The sequence below is a fragment of the Mobula birostris genome, chromosome 14 (assembly GCF_030028105.1).
Source record: "Mobula birostris isolate sMobBir1 chromosome 14, sMobBir1.hap1, whole genome shotgun sequence".
In the NCBI taxonomy this organism is placed as follows: Eukaryota; Metazoa; Chordata; class Chondrichthyes; order Myliobatiformes; family Myliobatidae; genus Mobula; species Mobula birostris.
Genome location: NC_092383.1, coordinates 200388 through 219125, shown reverse-complemented (window position 1 = coordinate 219125; position 18738 = coordinate 200388). Strand labels below are relative to the sequence as shown.

General features: G+C 43.5%; 1 protein-coding gene across 1 annotated transcript in view; it reads right to left on the bottom strand.

Moving 5' to 3' along the window:
* ints14 (integrator complex subunit 14) overlaps positions 1–17550 on the bottom strand; it is a 40270-nt gene extending 22720 nt beyond the window's left edge. Inside the window, exons 1-7 of the mRNA XM_072277884.1 lie at positions 17443–17550; positions 16627–16903; positions 12396–12503; positions 11464–11619; positions 11203–11321; positions 10519–10661; positions 1782–1874 (exon numbers count right to left, since the gene is read on the bottom strand). Coding sequence (XP_072133985.1) covers positions 1782–1874; positions 10519–10661; positions 11203–11321; positions 11464–11619; positions 12396–12503; positions 16627–16848 — 841 coding nt within the window. The 5' untranslated portion in view covers positions 16849–16903; positions 17443–17550. The remainder of the gene's footprint in view (positions 1–1781; positions 1875–10518; positions 10662–11202; positions 11322–11463; positions 11620–12395; positions 12504–16626; positions 16904–17442) is intronic.
* Between the last annotated feature and the right edge of the window lie 1188 nt (positions 17551–18738).

Below are 18738 nucleotides of genomic sequence, written 5' to 3'. Positions count from 1 at the left end.
TGAGTGTCCTATGGACTCGGACCCCAAGATCCCTCTGATCCTCCACACTGCCAAGAGTCTTACTACTAATACTATATTCTGCCATCATATTTGACCTACCAAAATGAACCACCTTATACTTATCTGGGTTGAACTCCATCTGCCATTCCTCAGCCCAGTTCTGCATCCTATCAATGTCCTGCTGTAACCTCTGACAGCCCTCCACACTATCCACAGCACCCCCAACCTTTGTATCATCAGCAAATTTGCAAATTTACTAACCCATCCCTCCACTTCCTCATCCAAGTCATTTATAAAAATCACGAAGAGTAGGGGTCCCAGAACAGATCCCTGAGGTACACCACTGGTCACCGACTTCCATGCAGAATATGACCCGTCTACAACTACTCTTTGCCTTCTGTGAGCAAGCCAATTCTGGATCCACAAAACAAGATCCCCTTGGATCCCATGCCTCCTTAATTTCTCAATAAGCCTTGCATGGGGTACCTTATCAAATGCCTTGCTGAAATCCATATACACTACATCTACTGCTCTACCTTCATCAATGCGTTTAGTCACATCCTCAAAAAACTCAATCAGGCTCGTAAGGCACAAGCTGCCTTTGACAAAGCCGCGCTGACTATTCCTGATCATATTATGCTTCTCCAAGTGTTCATAGATCCTGCCTCTCAGGATCTTTTCCATCAACTTACTAACCACTGAAGTAAGACTCACTGGTCTATGCTTTCCTGGGCTATCTCTACTCCCTTTCTTGAATAAGGGAATAACATCTGCAACCCTTCAATCCTCCAGAACCTCTTCTGTCCCCATTGATGATGCAAAGACCATCGCCAGAGGCTCAGCAATCTCCTCCCTCACCTCCCACAATAGCCTGGGGTACATCTCATCCGGTCCCAGAAATTTACCCAACTTGATGCTCTCCAAAAGCTTCAGCACATCCTCTTTCTTAATGTCTATATACTCAAGCTTTTCAATCCGCTGTAAGTCATCCCTACAATTGCCAAGATACTTTTCTGTAGTGAAAAATCCCCAACTATTATTTGAGATGAGTCAATATGGACTGTTTTTGTTTGGAGAAGGCATCATGCCATCTCCAAACAAGAAATTCTGGTTCACAATAGGATTTACACGATTCTGGTTCACACTGCTCTATTCACAAATTGGCCAAAAACCATTCCAGAAAAAAATGGCTCATGAGGATAGTGAATCATAGTTTTCTGTACGAATTAACCAACAAGGTTGGACAAGAGAGTCTGCCCTGTGTAGTGTAGTAATGTTCTGCAGCATCCCTGGTAGGCAACTATTTCACATTTGCAGGATCTTAAGTTTCTGTTTATACCAGAACTGGCTACTTGTAGAGAAGGTTAAAACTTTCCTCATGCCACAGGTACTGCTAATATGCGGGTATTTCTAAAATTCTCCTTTTGGTTCAGTGTCAATATCAACTCTGATATGCATTTAACAGCCTTTACACATCCCTTCATTTATTTTCTCTCCAAATGCGCTCATTAACCTACTGGCTAGATGGCTTATTAAGCACTGGAATCACCTGGCAACTCTGGTGTCATGTCTCAATTATTCCCCTTTGCCCCCATCCTTCCCCAACCTTTGGGCAAATTGTGTGAATTGTTTTCTCATATTTCCGGTTCCAATGAAGGAACTTCAATCTAAAACATGCACTTTGTTTATCTCATCATGAATACTGAATGTTTCTGGCATCTTCTGTTTTTCTACTCAGTCAATGACAGGAGTCTCCATCAAAACTCAGTGCGAGAACTCACCTTTATTCAGAGCAACAGGTAAGACCAAATGCCGAGAGAGAACAGGGGGACTGGCGATATCAGCAATCTTTATAAATCCCACTATATCCAACTCTAGAAAAGAAAAATAAGTGTTTAAAATAAAAAAAGAAACAGATTTTCCCCTCTCCATACAATCCTAGAATTTAGACTGACCAGAGGTGACTAAGGAGTAACTCCTGCAGGGTGTTTGAACTGTTCAAAGTACAGATTGAGAGTTACAATGGATGTACTCAAGACAGTGCCTGTCTCCAGCCATTACGAGAGGGCTGTGGATGCTCAGTAACCGAGGCAATTTGAACTGGAGGTCGATTAATTTTTGTGCTGGAGAATGGAACTAAGGTAAAAGGGCAGAGTTGATCCTGATGAATGGCAAAGCAGGTCTGAGAGGCCTGATTCCCGACAAAAACACAAAAACATACAGCACAATACAGGCCCTTCGGCCCACAAAGCTGTGCCGAACATGTTCCTACCTTAGAACTACCTAGGCTTTACCAATAGCCCTCTATTTTTCTAAGCTCCATGTAGCCATCCAGGAGTCTCTTAAAAGACCCTTTCGTTTCCTCCGCCAGCACTACACACTCAACGCTCTCTGGGTAAAAAACTTACCCCTGACATCTCCTCTGTACCTACTTCTAAGCACCTTAAAACTATGCCCTCTCGTGCTAGCCATTTCAGCCCTGCAGAAAAGCCTCCAACTACTCACACGATCAGTGCCTCTCGTTATCTTGTACACCTCCATCAGGTCACCTCTCATGCTCCGTCGCTCCAAGGAGAAAAGGCTGAGTTGCCTGGATTGGGGATGCTCCCCAATCTAGGCAACATCCTTGTAAATCTCCTCTGCACCCTTTCCATGGTTTCCATGTCCTTCCTATAGTGAGGCAACCAGAATTGAGCACAGTACTCCAAGTGGGGTCTGACCAGGGTCCTATATAGCTGCAACATTACCTCTCGGCTCTTAAACTCAATCCTACAGTTGATGAAGGCCAATGCACCGTATGCCTTCTTAACCACACAGTCAACCTGCGTAGCAGCTTTGAGTGTCCTACAGACTCGGACCCCAAGATCCCTCTGATCCTCCACTCTGCCAAAAGTCTTACCACTAATGCTATATTCTGCCATCATATTTGACCTACAAAAATAAACTGCCTCACACTTATCTGGGTTGAACTTCATCTGCCACTTCTCAGCCCAGTTTTGCATCCTATCAATGTCCCATTGTAACCTCTGACAGCCTTCCACACTATCCAAAACACCCCCAACCTTTGTGCCATCAGAAAATTTACTAACCCATCCCTCCACTTCCTCATCCAGGTCATTTATAAAAATCACAAAGATTAGGGGTCCCAGAACAGATCCCTGAGGCACACCACTGATCACCAGCCTCCATGCAGAATATGACCCGTCTGCAACCACTCTTCGCCTTCTGTGGGCAAGCCAGTTCTGGATCCACAAAGCAATGTCCCCCTGGATCCCATGCCTCCTTACTTTCTCAATAAGCCTTGCATGGGATACCTTATCAAATGTCTTGCTGAAATCCATATACACTACATCTACTGCTCTTCCTTCATTAATGTGTTTAGTCACATCTTCAAAAAATTCCATCAGGCTCGTAAGGCACGACTGACTGTACTTTTTGTATCCCTCCTATTGAGGGAGTGCAAACAGTACCAATATACTCCTCGGTACCTGATTTATGCCCCCATTTCAAATTCCGTATCATCAGGGACACAGAAAGCCACTGCACATGTTCCTTCTTATTGCAAACACAAGAGATTCTGCAGATGCTGGATACAAGATCCTGGAGAAACTCAGGATGAAACATTAATTTTTATTCCTCTCCATAGATGCTGCCCGACCTGCTGAGTTCCTCCAGTATGTGTGTTACTCCTTATTGCTGTGCTTATTTCCACAGTCCTGCAACTTTATCCTCTTACTGTATTCATCCATTGCTGTATGGAATCAGACAGAGTAAGGAATAGTTGTGGACAACAGCCCTTCCACAATTACTGCAATTACATTTCTAGATTTTGATAAATCTTTGAAATTGAGCAGGGTCTCTGAGGAATATAAAGGGCTAAAAGGAGACACAGACTATCCTTTACAAGTAGTTCTGATAAAACATAATCATAACTCTAACATGTTTCCAAACACAATTTATATAGAACACAGTTGTGTGAGAGGACCAGTTAAAGTGGAAGTGGTCCAGCTTTGGCTCAACAGGCTTAGACAAGCACAGTTGCAGGCTCTAAGTAAACTTTCAGTATTTTATTTTCTGTTAGTACATAGCTAATGTGTTGACAATGGGTCCAGAATTAGCGCTATGTTCTTTGTGACAGATGTGGGAACTTTGAGAGACCTCCAGTCTCCCTGTCAATTACTCTTGTGCAAAGAGCGCAGACCTGCAGCTCCCTTACAGACTGTGTTAAGGAACTGGAGCTGCAGCTCAATGACCTCCAGTTCATACAGGGGAATAAGGAAGCTTCAGATAGGAGCTACAGGGAGATCCTCATCTCTAAGTTGTAGGAGTCAGGTACCTGGGTGACTGCCAGGAAAACAAAAGGGAATAGGCAGCTAGTGCAGGGTACAACTGTGGCTGTTCCCTCAATAATAAGTATACCACTCTAGGTCATGTCTGGGGTGGGAGGAGTGTAGACAATGTACGAGGAAGAAGCCATAGTGACCAGGTCTCTGGCACTGAGCCTGGATCTGTGGGTCAGAAGGGAATGGGGGAGAAGAGATGATCTGTACTGATAGGGGGTTCTTTGGTGGGAGTCTCTTAAAAGACCCTATCACTTCTGCCTCCACCACCGCTGCCAGCAGCCCATTCCACGCACTCACCATTCTGCAGAAAAAACTTACCCCAGACATCTCCTCTGTACGTATTTCCAAGCACCTTAAAACTATGCCCTCTCGTGCTAGCTATTTCAGCCCTGGGGAAAAGCCTCTGACTATCCACACGATCAATGCCTCCCATTATCTTATACACTTCTATCAGGTCACTTCTCATCCTCTGTCGCTCCAAGGTACAAAGGCTGAGTTCACTCAACCTATTCTCGTAAGGCATGCTCACCAATCAACATCCTTGTAAATCTCCTCTGCACCCTTTCTATGGCTTCCACATCCTTTCTGTAGTAGTGAGGCAACCAGAACTGAGCACAGTACTCCAAATAGGGTCTGACCAGGGTCCTATATAGCTGCAACATTTCCTCTTCGTTCCTAAATTCAATTGCACGATTAATGAAGGCCAATACATCGTATGCCTTCTTAACCAGAGAGTCAACCTGCACAGCTGTTTTGTGCATCCGCAACATCCGCAACCCTCCAATCCTCCGGAACCTCTCCCATCCTCACTGATGATGCAAAGATCATTGCCAGAGGCTCAGCAATCTCCTGTCTCGCTTTCCACAGTAGCCTGGGGTACACCCCGTCTGGTCATGATGACTTATTCAACTTGATGCTTTCCAAAAGCTCCAGCACATCATCTTCCTTAATATCTACATGCTGAAGCTTTTCAGTCCACTGCAAGTCATCCCTATTATCGCCAAGATCCTTTTCCATAGTGAATACTGAAGTATTCATTAAGTACCTCTGCTATCTCCTACGGTTCCAGAATTTTCTAGATCTTTCTAGAATCAGGAATTGTTCTGGAAGACTGGAAAATTCCAAATGTTATTCCATTCTTCAAAAAGGGAGAGAGGCAGAAAAAAAAAAGGAAATTATTGGCCAGTTAGTCTGCTCTCAGTGGTTGGGAAGGTGTCGGAGTCAATTGTTAAGGATGTGGTTTCAGGGTAGTTAGAGGCACGTGATAAAACAGGCCATAGTCAGCATCACTTTATTAAGAGAAGATCTTGCCTGACAAATCTGTTGGAATTCTTTGAAGAAATGGTCACCAGGATAGACAAAGGGGAAAGCAGTTGATGCGTACTTGGAGTTACAAAACCCTTTGACAAGACGCCACACATGAGGCTGCTTAACAAGCTACAAGTCCATGGTATTACAGGAAAGATTCTTGCACAGATGAAGCAGCAGTTGTTTGGCAGGAGTCAAAGAGTGGGAATAAAGGGAGCCTTTTCTGGTTGGCTGCTAGTGGCTAATGTTATTTCACAGGGGTCTGTGTTGGGGCTGCTTCTTTTTACATTATATGTCAATGATTTGGATGATGGAATTGATGGCTTTTTGAATAGACAATTTTGAAGATAGGTGAAGAGGCAGATAGTTTTGGGGAAGTAGAGAGGCTACAGAAGGACTTTGATTTTGGAGAATAGGCAAAGAAGTGGCAAATGGAACACTGTGTCAGGAAGTGTATGGTCATGCACTTTGGTAGATGAAACGGTTGACTGTTTTCTAAATGGAAAGAAAATTCAAAAATCTGAGGCACAAAGGGAGTCCTTGTGCAGGATTCCCTAAAAGGTTAATTTGCAGGTTGAGTCAGTGGTGAGGAAGACAAATGCAATGTTAGCACTCATTTCAAGAGGACAAGAATATAAAAGCAAGGATGTAATGTTGAGACTTTATAAAGCACCGGTAAGGCTGCAATTGGAGTATTGTGAGTAGTTTTGGGCCCCTTATCTTAGAAAGGATGTGCTGAAACTGGAGAGGGTTCAAAAGAGGTTCACGGAAATGATTCCAGGATTGAATAACTTGTAACATGAAGAGTATCTGATGGCTCTGGGCCTGTTTTTACTGGACTTCAGAAGGATGAGGGTAGACCTAAGCAAAACCAATCGAATGGTGAAAGGCCTTGACAGAGTGGATGTGGAGAGGATATTTCTTATGGTGGGAGTGTTTAAGACCAAAGGACAAGCCTAGGAATAGAATGGAGATGAGGAGAAATTTCTTTAGCTAGAGGGTGGTGAATCTGTGGAATTCCTTGCCACAGGCAGCTGTGGAGGCTGTCTTTATAGAGGTTGATAGATTCTTGATTGGTCAGGAAGGCATGAAGGGATATGGGGGGTGGGGGGGCAAGTAAGTAGATAGGGGCTGAAAAGGAAAAATGGATCAGCCAAGATGAAGTGGCAGAGCAGACTCGATTAGCCAAATGGCCTAATTCTGCTCCTATATCTCATGGTCTTATGTTAAGGGATTCAGAAAGATAAACACCTGTTGGAAATGTCATTGGAGATGCAGCAGATGGAGTTTAATCCAGACAAGTGTGAACTATTGCACTTTGGGAGGTCAAGAGTGAGAGGAAAGTATATAGTAATGGCAGGATGCTAGGGAGCACTGATGTAAAGACGGATCTTGGGGTTCAAGTTCATAATTCCCTGAAAGTGGCAACTCAACTAGAAAGGAAAAAAAAGAAAGCATTTGGTATACTTGCCTTTATCAGTTTGAGTACTGAGTATAAATGTTGGCAAGCCAGTTGAAGCTGGATAAAACTTTGGGCAGGCCTCATCTGAAGTAGTATGTTTATTCCTGGTTGCTTCGTTACAGGAAGAGTGTGGAGATTTGAAGAGGGTGCAGAAAACATTCACCATGACATTGCCTGTATTATAGAGTTTTAGCTACAAGGAAAAATTGGTCCAACTTGGATTGTTTTGTCTGGAGTGTCAAAGGGGCAACCAACAAATCCAAAGGGTTTCTACAGTTATATTAATAGCAAAAGGACAGTGCGGGATAAAATTGGTCCCTTAAGAGAATCAGAGTGGAGAATCAATGTTCTAAATTCTTAAATTGCTTGCTTGGGAATTGGACAGCTATGTGTGGAACCAAAAGAGACGGGGGAGATTTTGAATAATTTCTTTTCTTCGGTATTCTCTAAGGAGAAGGATATTGAATTGTGTAAGGGAAGGGAAACAGGTAGGGAAGTTATGGAAACTATGGTGATTAAAGAAGAGGAAGTATTGGTGCTTTTAAGGAATATAAAAGTGGATAAGTCTCCGGGTCCTGACAGGATATTCCCTAGGACCTTGAGGGAGGTTAGTGTAGAAATAGCAGGGGCTCTGACAGAAATATTTCAAATGTCATTAGAAACGGGGATGGTGCCAGTGACTAGTGGTGTGCCTCAGGGATCTGTACTGGGTCCAGTGTCGTTTGTCATATATATTAATGATCTGGATGATGGGGTGGTAAATTGGATTAGTAAGTATGCAGATGATACTAAGATAGGTGGAGTTGTGGATAATGAAGTAGGTTTTCAAAGCTTGCAGAGAGATTTAGGCCAGTTGGAAGAGTGGGCTGAAAGATGGCAAATGGAATTTAATGCTGATAAGTGTGAGGTGCTACATTTTGGTAGGACTAATCAAAATAGGACATACATGGTAAATGGTAGGGCACTGAAGAATGCAGAAGAACACAGGGATTTAGGAATAATGGTGCATAGTTCCCTTAAGGTGGAATCTAATGTGGATAGGGTGGTGAAGAAAGCTTTCATCTTTTTCCCAGGGTAAAAATGTCAAATACCAGAGGACATACCTTTAAGGTGAAAGGAGGAAAATTTAACAGATATTTATGTGTAAAGTCTATTTGCACAGAGAGTGATAAATGCCTGGAACATGCCACCAGTGGAAGTCATAAAAGAAACTGTGATAGCAACATTTAACAAGCATTTAGACAGGCCACAAACTGGTCAGGAGTGGCGGCTATCCACATACTGGCAGAGGGTATTAGTTTACAATGGCGTCATGATAAACATGGACACTGAGCTGAAGAGCCTGTTCCTTTGCTGCGCTGTTTTATGTTCAATGTTCTAAATTCTTAAATTGCTTGCTTGGGAATTGGACTGCACCCAGTCAGTGAGCTGGAGCACAAGAAGAAGCGGCGATTTCATTTAGGTCCATGGCTGAAGATTAAAAAAGGCAGCACTTCGCGGCAGATTTTTGGAGTTGCACTGCACTTGATCAGTGACCAGGGTTCATCAGAAAAGACAAATAAAAATAAGGCAGGGGCAAAGGAGCAGTCATTATGTGAGTGGGCCAGTGTTGGAGTGACTTTGGCTTATCAGGCTTGTGTGAGGCAAGTATGTGGCAAGTTTCTTTTTCATTCTTCATTCCTTGGCTGTTAGGCTACAGGTAGTGCAGTGAGAATGGCTCCAGGGGCTGTGGCTTGTTCTGTGTGAGAGATGTGGGAATTCTGGGAGACTGGGCTGAGGAGAGGAAAAAAGATTCAGCCATGATTGAATGGCAGAATAGACTTGATGGGCCAAATGGCCTAATTCTGCTCCTATGTCTTATGGTGCACCAAGCTGCAGCTCCTCACAGAACGTGTTAAAGGAACTGGAGCTGCTGCTCAATGACTTTCAGCTCATACAGGAGACTGAGGAAGGAGCTACAGGGAGGTAGTCAACCCCAGGTTGCAAGAGGCAGGTAACTGGGTGACTGTCAAGAGAAAGAAGGGAAGTAGGCAGCCAGTGCAGAGTACTCCTGTGACTGCTCCCCTCAATAATAAGTATACCACCTTGGATATTGTTGAGGGGGACCAGGTCTTTGGCTCTGTGGCTCAGAATAGAGGAGAGGTGAAGAGGACTCCAGTGCTGAGAGGGGATTCCACAGTCAAAGGAACAGAGACGAGATTCTGTGGATGTGATGGAGACACCCAGATGATACGTTGCCTCCCAGCTGCCAAAGTTGGGAATTTCTTGGGTCAAGGCCACGGCATTCTAAAGGGGGAAGGTGAACGGCCAGAAGTCTTGGTACAGGTGAAAAGGTCCTGAACAGAAATTTTAGGGAGCTATGTAGAAAGCTGAAAAACAGAACCTTCAGGGTAGTAATCTCTGGACTGCTGCCTGTGCAAGATGTTAGTGAGGCTGCACTTAGAACATTGTGTTGTTTTGGTCACCCTGCTGTCGGAAAAACACAATTAAGATGAAAAGAGCGTAGAAAATATTCATGAAGAATATGCCATGACTCAAAGGACTGAGTCCATTGTTTTAGCACTAAGGGTCCTGCTTTGTACTATATGCTAATACTCTTCCACTTTCCTCTGAAAGTGTAATTCTTTGTACATGCATCAATTAACCTCCATCTGCCATTTCATCAACTGGTGTATATTCTGCTGAATTCTTCAACACTATCCACGACTCCATCAATTTTCTGAATCATGTTGCAGAATTAGATTAATGTGGACGGATGAAACGGCCCAGGGAATGTACGAATGTTTTCCTTGAAGCAAAGAAAACTGAGAGGAAATTAATCCATCATGCTGAAGGTTTAGACTTACTACTGAAGATGACCCAGTGGGAAGATATTTCAAAGACCATGCCACAGATTCAAAGTGGTGGGCAACATCTATAAGCAGCGTGAGGAATTGCTTTAATGCAAGGAATTCGAATAATCTGAAACTCACTGTCAGTATGGCTAGTAGAAACAGTCAATCAGGGAATTGGAGAGTTGTACTTATAAGGACATAATAATTGGATAGATTAGGTTTGTCTCTCTGGACCACAGCAGTCTTAGAGGAGACCTCACTGAGGTTTATAAAATCATGATTAATAGGATAGTTGGAGACCTTTCCCTAAGAGTGAGGAAATCTAAAACTATAGGGCACCGGTTTAAAGCGAGAGAGGAAAAGTTTAAAAGAGATCTGAAAGGTCAGGAAGCAGTTGAGCCAAATATATTTGTACAGAACAGGTATTTGGAGAAGTAGTTGGATAGGAAAGAATTAGAGAAATACGGGCCTAGTGTAAGCAAATGAGATTAACATAGCTACGCATCGTGATCGGTGTGGACAAGTTAGGCTGAAATACTGTACAGTACAGCTCTAAGACTCTAAATCTTACCTGTGTTGATAGTTTTTGGAATGGGCTCCAGTTCTTCATCAATGACAACAGGTTCTGGTCTCGGAAACATCTGCATGTCAGAAACGAGATGCCCACATTTCAGCACAGCATGGAAAGGAGAGTATGCTTGGTCAATCAGTTTGCTGCAGTGCAAAAAGAGAGACATCATTATGATCCAAAATCCAGAAAAAGTACCAGCAGTGGGACTGATATGTAATCTACAGAGGAACAAACAATACTCTTGGATTATAACTCACACAACCCATTATCAGAATATAGCCCATCCCACTTCATGCCAAAGCAGTCACTCAGATCACAGCATCAATCCATATTCAGAAGACCACAAGACATAGGAGCAGAATTAGGCCATTTAGCTCATGGAGTCTGCTCCACCATTCCCTCAAGGCTGAGTTATTATCTCTCTCTCTCTCTCTCTCACAAACCCATTCTCTTACCTTCGCCCCGTAACATTTTTACGTCCTGATCAATCAAGAATCTATCAACCTCCACTTTAAATATACCTAAATGACTTGGCCTCCACAGCCACCTGTAGCAATCAATTCAGCACCCTCTGGCTAAAGTAAATACCTCCTGATCTTTGTTCTAAATGGACATCCCTCTATTCTGAGGCTGCCACATCCACACTATCTTGTCATGTATCAGATTCATAAGCAATCAACATACCCAAACATAGACTGTACATTTTTCAGGCAAAGAGGGCCATCAATAGTGAAGATCTGCCCCTCACTGTTGTTTAAATCTATCAGACGTTCCAGAACATCCAGTGTGTCTGTGGCCTGAAGCTAGAAAAACAAAGTTGATGTTCGTGAAGTACGCAGAATACAGGGTCACATCAAATAACCATCTCAAATTAATTCCAGACACATTCTTTTCTTTAGGACCTTGTTACTGAAGTGTCCAATTTTCCCCTCAGATATGCCATACCTCCTCTAAGTTGGCAATGCACATAATATATAGTTTTGATGGAAATGGGAAGGGAAGAGGGAACTTGTTCTCCTCGGAACGCTGATGAAGGATGGAGAGCGAATGACGCAGGGATCCTCGACCTATTCCCAGGCTCCCATCTGTTACAAGGATCACCTGAGATAGATAAAACAAACTTACAATCAGATACTTCATCAGAAAATTGCTTCAGTAAGAGAAGGAGCTGAATCAGGAAAATGTAAATGATTTCAGTTTTTAATTACAGGATAAAATATTTTGTTACATATTAGTTTTCCACATTCTCCAACCATTAGAAATGCTTCTAACCTATTAGCTTCAGTGTCATCATAGGACAGCAGAGACAAGAACAGTTGAACAGCATATTTCGTCTAGAACAGGCTGGACCAGATGATGAGGAAACAATCCAACTTCTCTGTTTTATTGAATAATTATACATTTCAAAATCAGGAACGGCTTAAAGATAGTCTCAGATATTCTCAATTACACTCACATATCTCAGGCCACAGAGATCACAATTAATACTCACCATAAGTTGAAATCAAAGAGGCGAAATTTTCATAGTGAACCAGGAATTGTTATGAAACACATTCTGGTAACCAGTCATTTCATTAAAAGATGCAATCAACCTTAGAGTGGGTACTGAAGGTCTCTATAAACTTTCAGAAAACAAGCATACATTGTCCGCAAATTCACACATTCTAAATATGAACTACCTGAAACTGCTATAGCAGGAAAAGTCATTCCTCAGAATCCTCTTTTCCCAACATAATCTGAGAGTAAGAGGCTCCACAGCTTTACCAGCTGCAAGAACATCCAATGTCAAAACTTCTTCTGAAACATATCAGCAAATGTACAAGACAGAAACTCAGGATCAGGTAGACAGTCAAGCTCATAAGTGGACGTGCAGTTACCTGACAGGGAATGCAGGCACCCCACTCATCCTGCACAATATTACTGACCCCCACAAGAGCAGACTCCAGGCAGGTCTTGTCATAGTCATCCATGGTGGTCAGAGCTTCCTGTAAGAGATCCAGTGTGGTGAGAAAATTGAACATTTTAACTGTCAAAGATACTTCATGGAAGTTTGAAAGACACTGAGCTAAAAGAATGCATGAACAATATTTAATGACCTCTCATGAAAGGAGAAAAAGGACAGATGGGTTAACGTCTTGAACACTGCAGCCATTAAAACTGAGAGTAATCAAGAGGGCAAAACTGAAGCAGTGAGATGGTAGACGGTTACAGGCTGGAGCAGATTACAAATGGCAAACCAATGGAGAGATCTGATAAAATAGAGAATTTCAAAGTGGTTGCATTTGGAAGTAATGTAACATTGATGTACCTGACTTGACTAGAGTTGTCTATAGATCACTAAAATTGTAAATGATTCCAATAAGTGATAAGTTACTCCTTGGACATGAGCATGAAATCCAGGGTCCATATACTGCTGGATCTACCACATTTCATCTGTGTTCAAAGGTGCATTTACACACTTCCCAATTCCGGTTAAAGGTCAGAAATTGGAAATGGTTTGGGTGTGGGATCCTTGAGCTGGACGAGTGTGAGTATGTTTGCAGGTTTGAAAAACAGGGATTTGCTGTTTGTTGAAAATGCAAACATAAACAGAGCAATATTATATTTGCTATCCAATATAATGAGAACTGCACAGATCTGTATATCAGTGAGACAAAACAACCACTTCACAAAGGGATGGCCCAACATAGGAGGGCTAACACCTCAGGTCAAGACTCGGATGTATACCTACACCTAAAGGACAAGGGATACGCCTTTGATGACAACAATGTGCACATTTTGGACAGGAAGGACAGGTGGTTTGAAAGAGGGGCTAAAGAAGCCATCCTTGTCAAACTGGAAGACCCATTCCTGAACAGAGGGGGTGGGGTATGACACGACCTATCAGCTACTTACAATGCAGTCCACACATCTCTACCCCAGCGTCTCCAAAACAGTCCACATCTCCAGTCACGCAAAGACTAATAACCCTTCCATAACCTCTATGACTCCTAAAGACCCTCATATGATTGCTCCCCTTTTAAAGAACTCTCAGAGTTTATAAGCTGGAAAACTATTCACAATGAATTAGAACTGATGATGCCTCTTGGATGAGTGATGAAATGTCTTCTAAACAACACAGCAAGTCCAGATGCCTTGATTTACTACTGCTTGATATTTGTAAATCATGTAGTACTTATATAAAAATTTGGAGTGCTCTGTCACTTCATTGCAAGGAGTATGAGAAGGCTTTGCAGAAGGCACAGAAGATGGACACTGTGATTTTCCCTGGATTAAAGAGCATTAACAATAAGGAGAGATTGGAGAACCTTGGATTGTTTTCTCTGGAGTATCAAAAAGTATATAAATATATATACACACAATTATGAGAGGCATAGACAGTCTATTTCACCAAGATAAAATTGTCAAAAACTATATCATATAGATTAGAGTGGGGAAGTTTATAGGGGATTTCTGAGCAAATCATTTAATTTTTACGCAGAGTGGTAGGTACCAGGAACATGCAGCTGGGGGGTGGGGGATGGGGAAGAGGAGGTAGTAAAAGCAGATTTCAGCAGATATGGACCATGAACAGGTCAGGTATGGTACATGGAAATCTACAGCACATTACAGGCCCTTCGGCCCACAATGCTGTGCCGACCACGTAATCTTCTCTAGAAACTGCACAGAATTTCCCCACTGCATAGCACTATTTTCTAAGCTCTATGTACCTATCCAAGATGTCTCTTAAAAGATCCTATTATATCCACCTCTACCACCGTTGCTGGCAGTGCATTCCACACACCCACTACTGTGTGTGTGAAAAACTTACGCCTGACTTCCCCTCTATACCTACTTCTAAGCACCTTAAAACAATGTCCCCTCATGTTAGCCATTTCAGCCGTGGAAAAAAGCCTCTGGGCATCCACACGATCAATGCCTCTCATCATCTCATACACCTCTATCAGGTCACCTCTCATCCTCCATTGCTCCAAAGAGAAAAGGCCAACTTCACTCAACCTATTTTCATAAGGCATGCTCCCCAATCCAGGCAACATCCTTGTAAATTCCTCTGCACTCTCTCTATAGTATCCATGTCATTCCCGTAGTGAGGTGACCAGAACTGAACACAGTACTCCAAGTGGGTTTAACTAAGATCTTATATTGTTTTAACGTTACCTTAACGCTCTTAAACTTAATCCCATGGTTGATGAAGGCCAACACATCATACACCTTCTTAACAACACTGTTAAAACACACAGCAGCTTTGAGGGTACGATCGACATGGACCTCAAGATCTCTCTGATCCTCCACACTTCCAAGAGTATATTCTGTCTTAAAATTTGACCTACCAAAATAAACTGCTTCACATTTATCTGGGTTGAACTCCATCTGCCACTTCCGAGCCCAGTTCTGCATCCAATCAATGTCCCGTAATAACCTCTGACATTTGCGTCTATTGCGTATGATGCTCCCGATGTGTCCTCCTCTACATTGGTGTGAGCTGTTGTAAATTGAGGGACGGCTTCATTGAGCACCTCTGTACCATCTGCCACATGCAGGACTTCCCAGTGGCCAAACATTTAATTCCAATTCCCATTCTGACATGTTGATCCACGGCCTCGTCTTGTGCCAAGATGAGCCCACCCTCAGGGGAGAGGAGGGACACATATTCTGTCAGGGTACCATCCAACCTGAAGGCATGAATATCGATTTCTCCTTCCTGCCCTCCCTTCTCCTCCCCACCTCTATTCCCTACTTTGACCTTTCTATTCAGGTGTCTCACCCCTTCCATCTTAGTCCTGAAGAAGGGTCTCGGTCCGAAACGTTGACTGTTTTTCATTACCATAGATGCTGATTTCCTCCAGCATTTTGTGTGTGTTGCTCTGGACCATGTTCAGTTGAAATGGGAATCATGCTCAGCACAGACATGATGGGCTGAAGCAACACGCACTAAATTCTGGAGGAACTCAGCAGGTCAGGCAAAATCTATGGAAATAAGTAAACAGTTGACATTTCAGGCTGAGACCCTTCATTCATTACTGGTAAGGAAGGGGGAAGACACCAGAATAAAACGGTGGGGGGAGGGGAAGGAAGACTAGCTAGAAGGTGATAGGTGAAGCCAGATGGATGGGAAAGGTAAAGAATATAGAACACAGAATAGTGCAGCACAGTACAGGCCCTTCAACCCACAATGTTGTGCCAACCCTCAAACCCTGCCTCCCATATAAGCTCCCACCTTAAATTCCTCCATATACCTGTCTAGTAGTCTCTTAAACTTCACTTGTGTATCTGCCTCCACCACTGACTCAGGCAGCGTATTCCACGCACCGACCACTCTCCTGAGTAAAAAACCTTCCTCTAATATCCCCCTTGAACTTCCCACCCCTTACCTTAAAGCCATGTCCTCTTGTATTGAGCAGTGGTGCCCAGGGTAAGAGTGGCTGGCTATCCACTCTATCTATTCCTCTTATTATCTTGTACACCTCTATCATATCTCCTCTCATCCTCCTTCTCTCCAAAGAGTAATGTCCTAGCTCCCTTAATCTCTGATCATAATGCATACTCTCTAAACCAGGCAGCATTCTGGTAAATCTCCTCTGTACCCTTTCCAATGTTTCCACATCCTTCCTATAGTGAGGTGACCAGAACTGGACACAGTACTCCAAGTGTGGCCTAACCAGAGTTTTATAGAGCTGCATCATTACATCGCGCCTCTTAAACCCTATCCCTCGACTTATGAAAGCTAACACCACATAAGCTTTCTTAACTGCCCTATCCACCTGTGAGGCAACTTTCAGGGACATGTACCCCCAGATTTTATTTTAACCAGAAGGAGAAATCGATATTCATGCCATCAGGTTGGAGCTACCCAGAGTAAATACAACATTTTACTCCTCCACCCTGAGGGTGGCCTCAGTGTGTCACCAGAGGTGGCCATGAACTGACATGTCAGAACAGGAATGGTAATTACAGTAATGGGCTGGAGGGCCTGACATTGTGCTGTACCAAACTTTGTCTGGCACGAGGGGACTAGTTAGCATTTCCTGCCAACTAGAGACAGGATTATTTCACACAAATAACCTGGCCAGGAATCAGGGTGGACAACTGAAACACGTCAAGTCGCACCTGAAGAGCATTATAATCTCTGGTGAAGGGCACCATGAGTTCCCAGAGAGAAGAGAAAGCCACGAGACAAGTGAACTCCAGTTTGTAACTGGTCGCCATATGTTCAAACAGCATACTGAGTCCATGAGCAGCCAAATGTTTGCGCTGGTATTCCTCGGTGCCTTCCAGAGAGACCGGGCGAGTCATGGAGAGAGAAACATCTAACAGCACCACCGTCGGCATGGCTTCAGAACACCGCGCTTGCTCCTCCACCTCAACAAGGCACAGCACAGACTGCCTACAAACAAGAGACAAATACAGCATTCAGCAACAGCTAATATTTTGAAAAAGAACAGCAGGACAGGCAAGGGGGAAGAATGGGCAGGGGTGGTGCAGAGGGGAAGGAGGAAGGGGTGGTGAGATGGGGAAAGAGGAGGAAGGAGCTTTAGAAGGGGAACGGGAAGGAATGGGTGGTGGGGAGGAGGAGGGGGCGGCGGCAGGAAGGAGGAGGGTGTGGTGGGGGGAAGGAGCAAAGAAGGTGGGGAAGAGGGGAAGGAGTGAAGAAGGGAAGGGGAGGAACGGGTGGTGGGGAGGAGGAGGGGGCAGCGGGGGGAAGGAGGAAGGTGTGGTGGGGGAAGGAGCAAAGAATGGAAGGAGTGGTGGGGAGGAGGAGGAGGAGGAAGGAGCGTAGAAGGGACGGGGGAGTGAAGAAGGGAAGGGGAAAGAGTTAGGAGATTACTGATAAAGGATGAGGAAGTGGAGAACGGTGGCTGAGCTCCCAAATGTAATGACTGGAGGACAAGATTCTGCATTTTTGAATCCGCGCTCTGCACCTACCCGAGTCCGAGGCAGTGCTGCCTTCGACTGTAAATTGCGATCCGAGGTCCTCCGGCACCACCCCGCGCTCGGTCCTCCAAGTCCGGCGCAGCTCCGCTCCGGCTTCGTCTGCTCACTAACAACGTCCGTTCCGGTCTCTCTCTTTTCCTTCAATTAAATAACAGCAGGTTGAATCTTACTATCTAAAATGCCAGTACATTGTAAAATTTACTGCTGCTCACCCCATCTCTTTAACCCCATTTAACGAATTTAATGGGTTTGCCGTTTAAAGCCCCGGCATATGTCGTGAATTTTATTGGTTTGCCGCAGCGGTACATTGCAATCTATTAAAATATAAACTATGAATCGTAAAAAGTACATTTAAAATTAAATAATGAGTGTAAAAAGAGAGAGAACATATTGAGATAGTGTACATAGATTCATTTTTCATTCAGAAATCTGACTGTGGAGGGGGAAAAAGTTGTTCCTGAATCATTAACCATAAACCATAAGTTGAGGAACAGAATTAGACCAATTGGCCCATCGAGTCTGCTCGCCATTTCATAATGGCTGATCCACTTTGCCTCTCAGCCCCAACCAGCCTTCTACCCGTATCTTGTTTAGCTGCCTTATGTGTGGCACCTTATCAAATGCATTCTGAAAATCCAAGTAAATGTTCTCCTTTGTCCATCCTAACCTAATGGGTGGCTCTGCTTGAAACTAGTGTCTCAGATCTCTATTCCTTTTTGCCTGCGCACCCTGGATGTCAAAATATGTTGACAATTCATCAACTGAACTAGATTAGGAAACTCACTACGCAACTTTTAATTAATCAAAACTCACAGTATTATCTCTGCACAAACAACAGCGTAACTAGGTTGACCTCACCTCATACTTGTTGTTTCAAGGTACAGTAATCTGACTGATCTATAACAGATTCCCACTGGATGTAGTCCAAGGGTCTCACAACTTCATGCCTCAGATGACTTCTGTTTTCTTCAACTCAAATTGGATCACTGAGACACTGGACTGAGTTAATGAGATTACTTCTGCAATAATACATTATTATGTATAATGTATTATTACTTCTGCAATAATACATAATACACAGCTTATCTGAGAATGATTTTAGGTTCAGAAGGTCAATACCAGAAATTCCTTGTGTCTACATTCAATTGCTCTGATTAGGTTATCCCGGAGCAAGAATCAGTTCATCAAACAGTTCACAAAATGGAGATTAGAGAGCAGCTTCATGAAGGTGAGGTGAGGTGTCCTTCCACCTCATGACAAGAACAAAGACAATTGGTTTGTCAATTT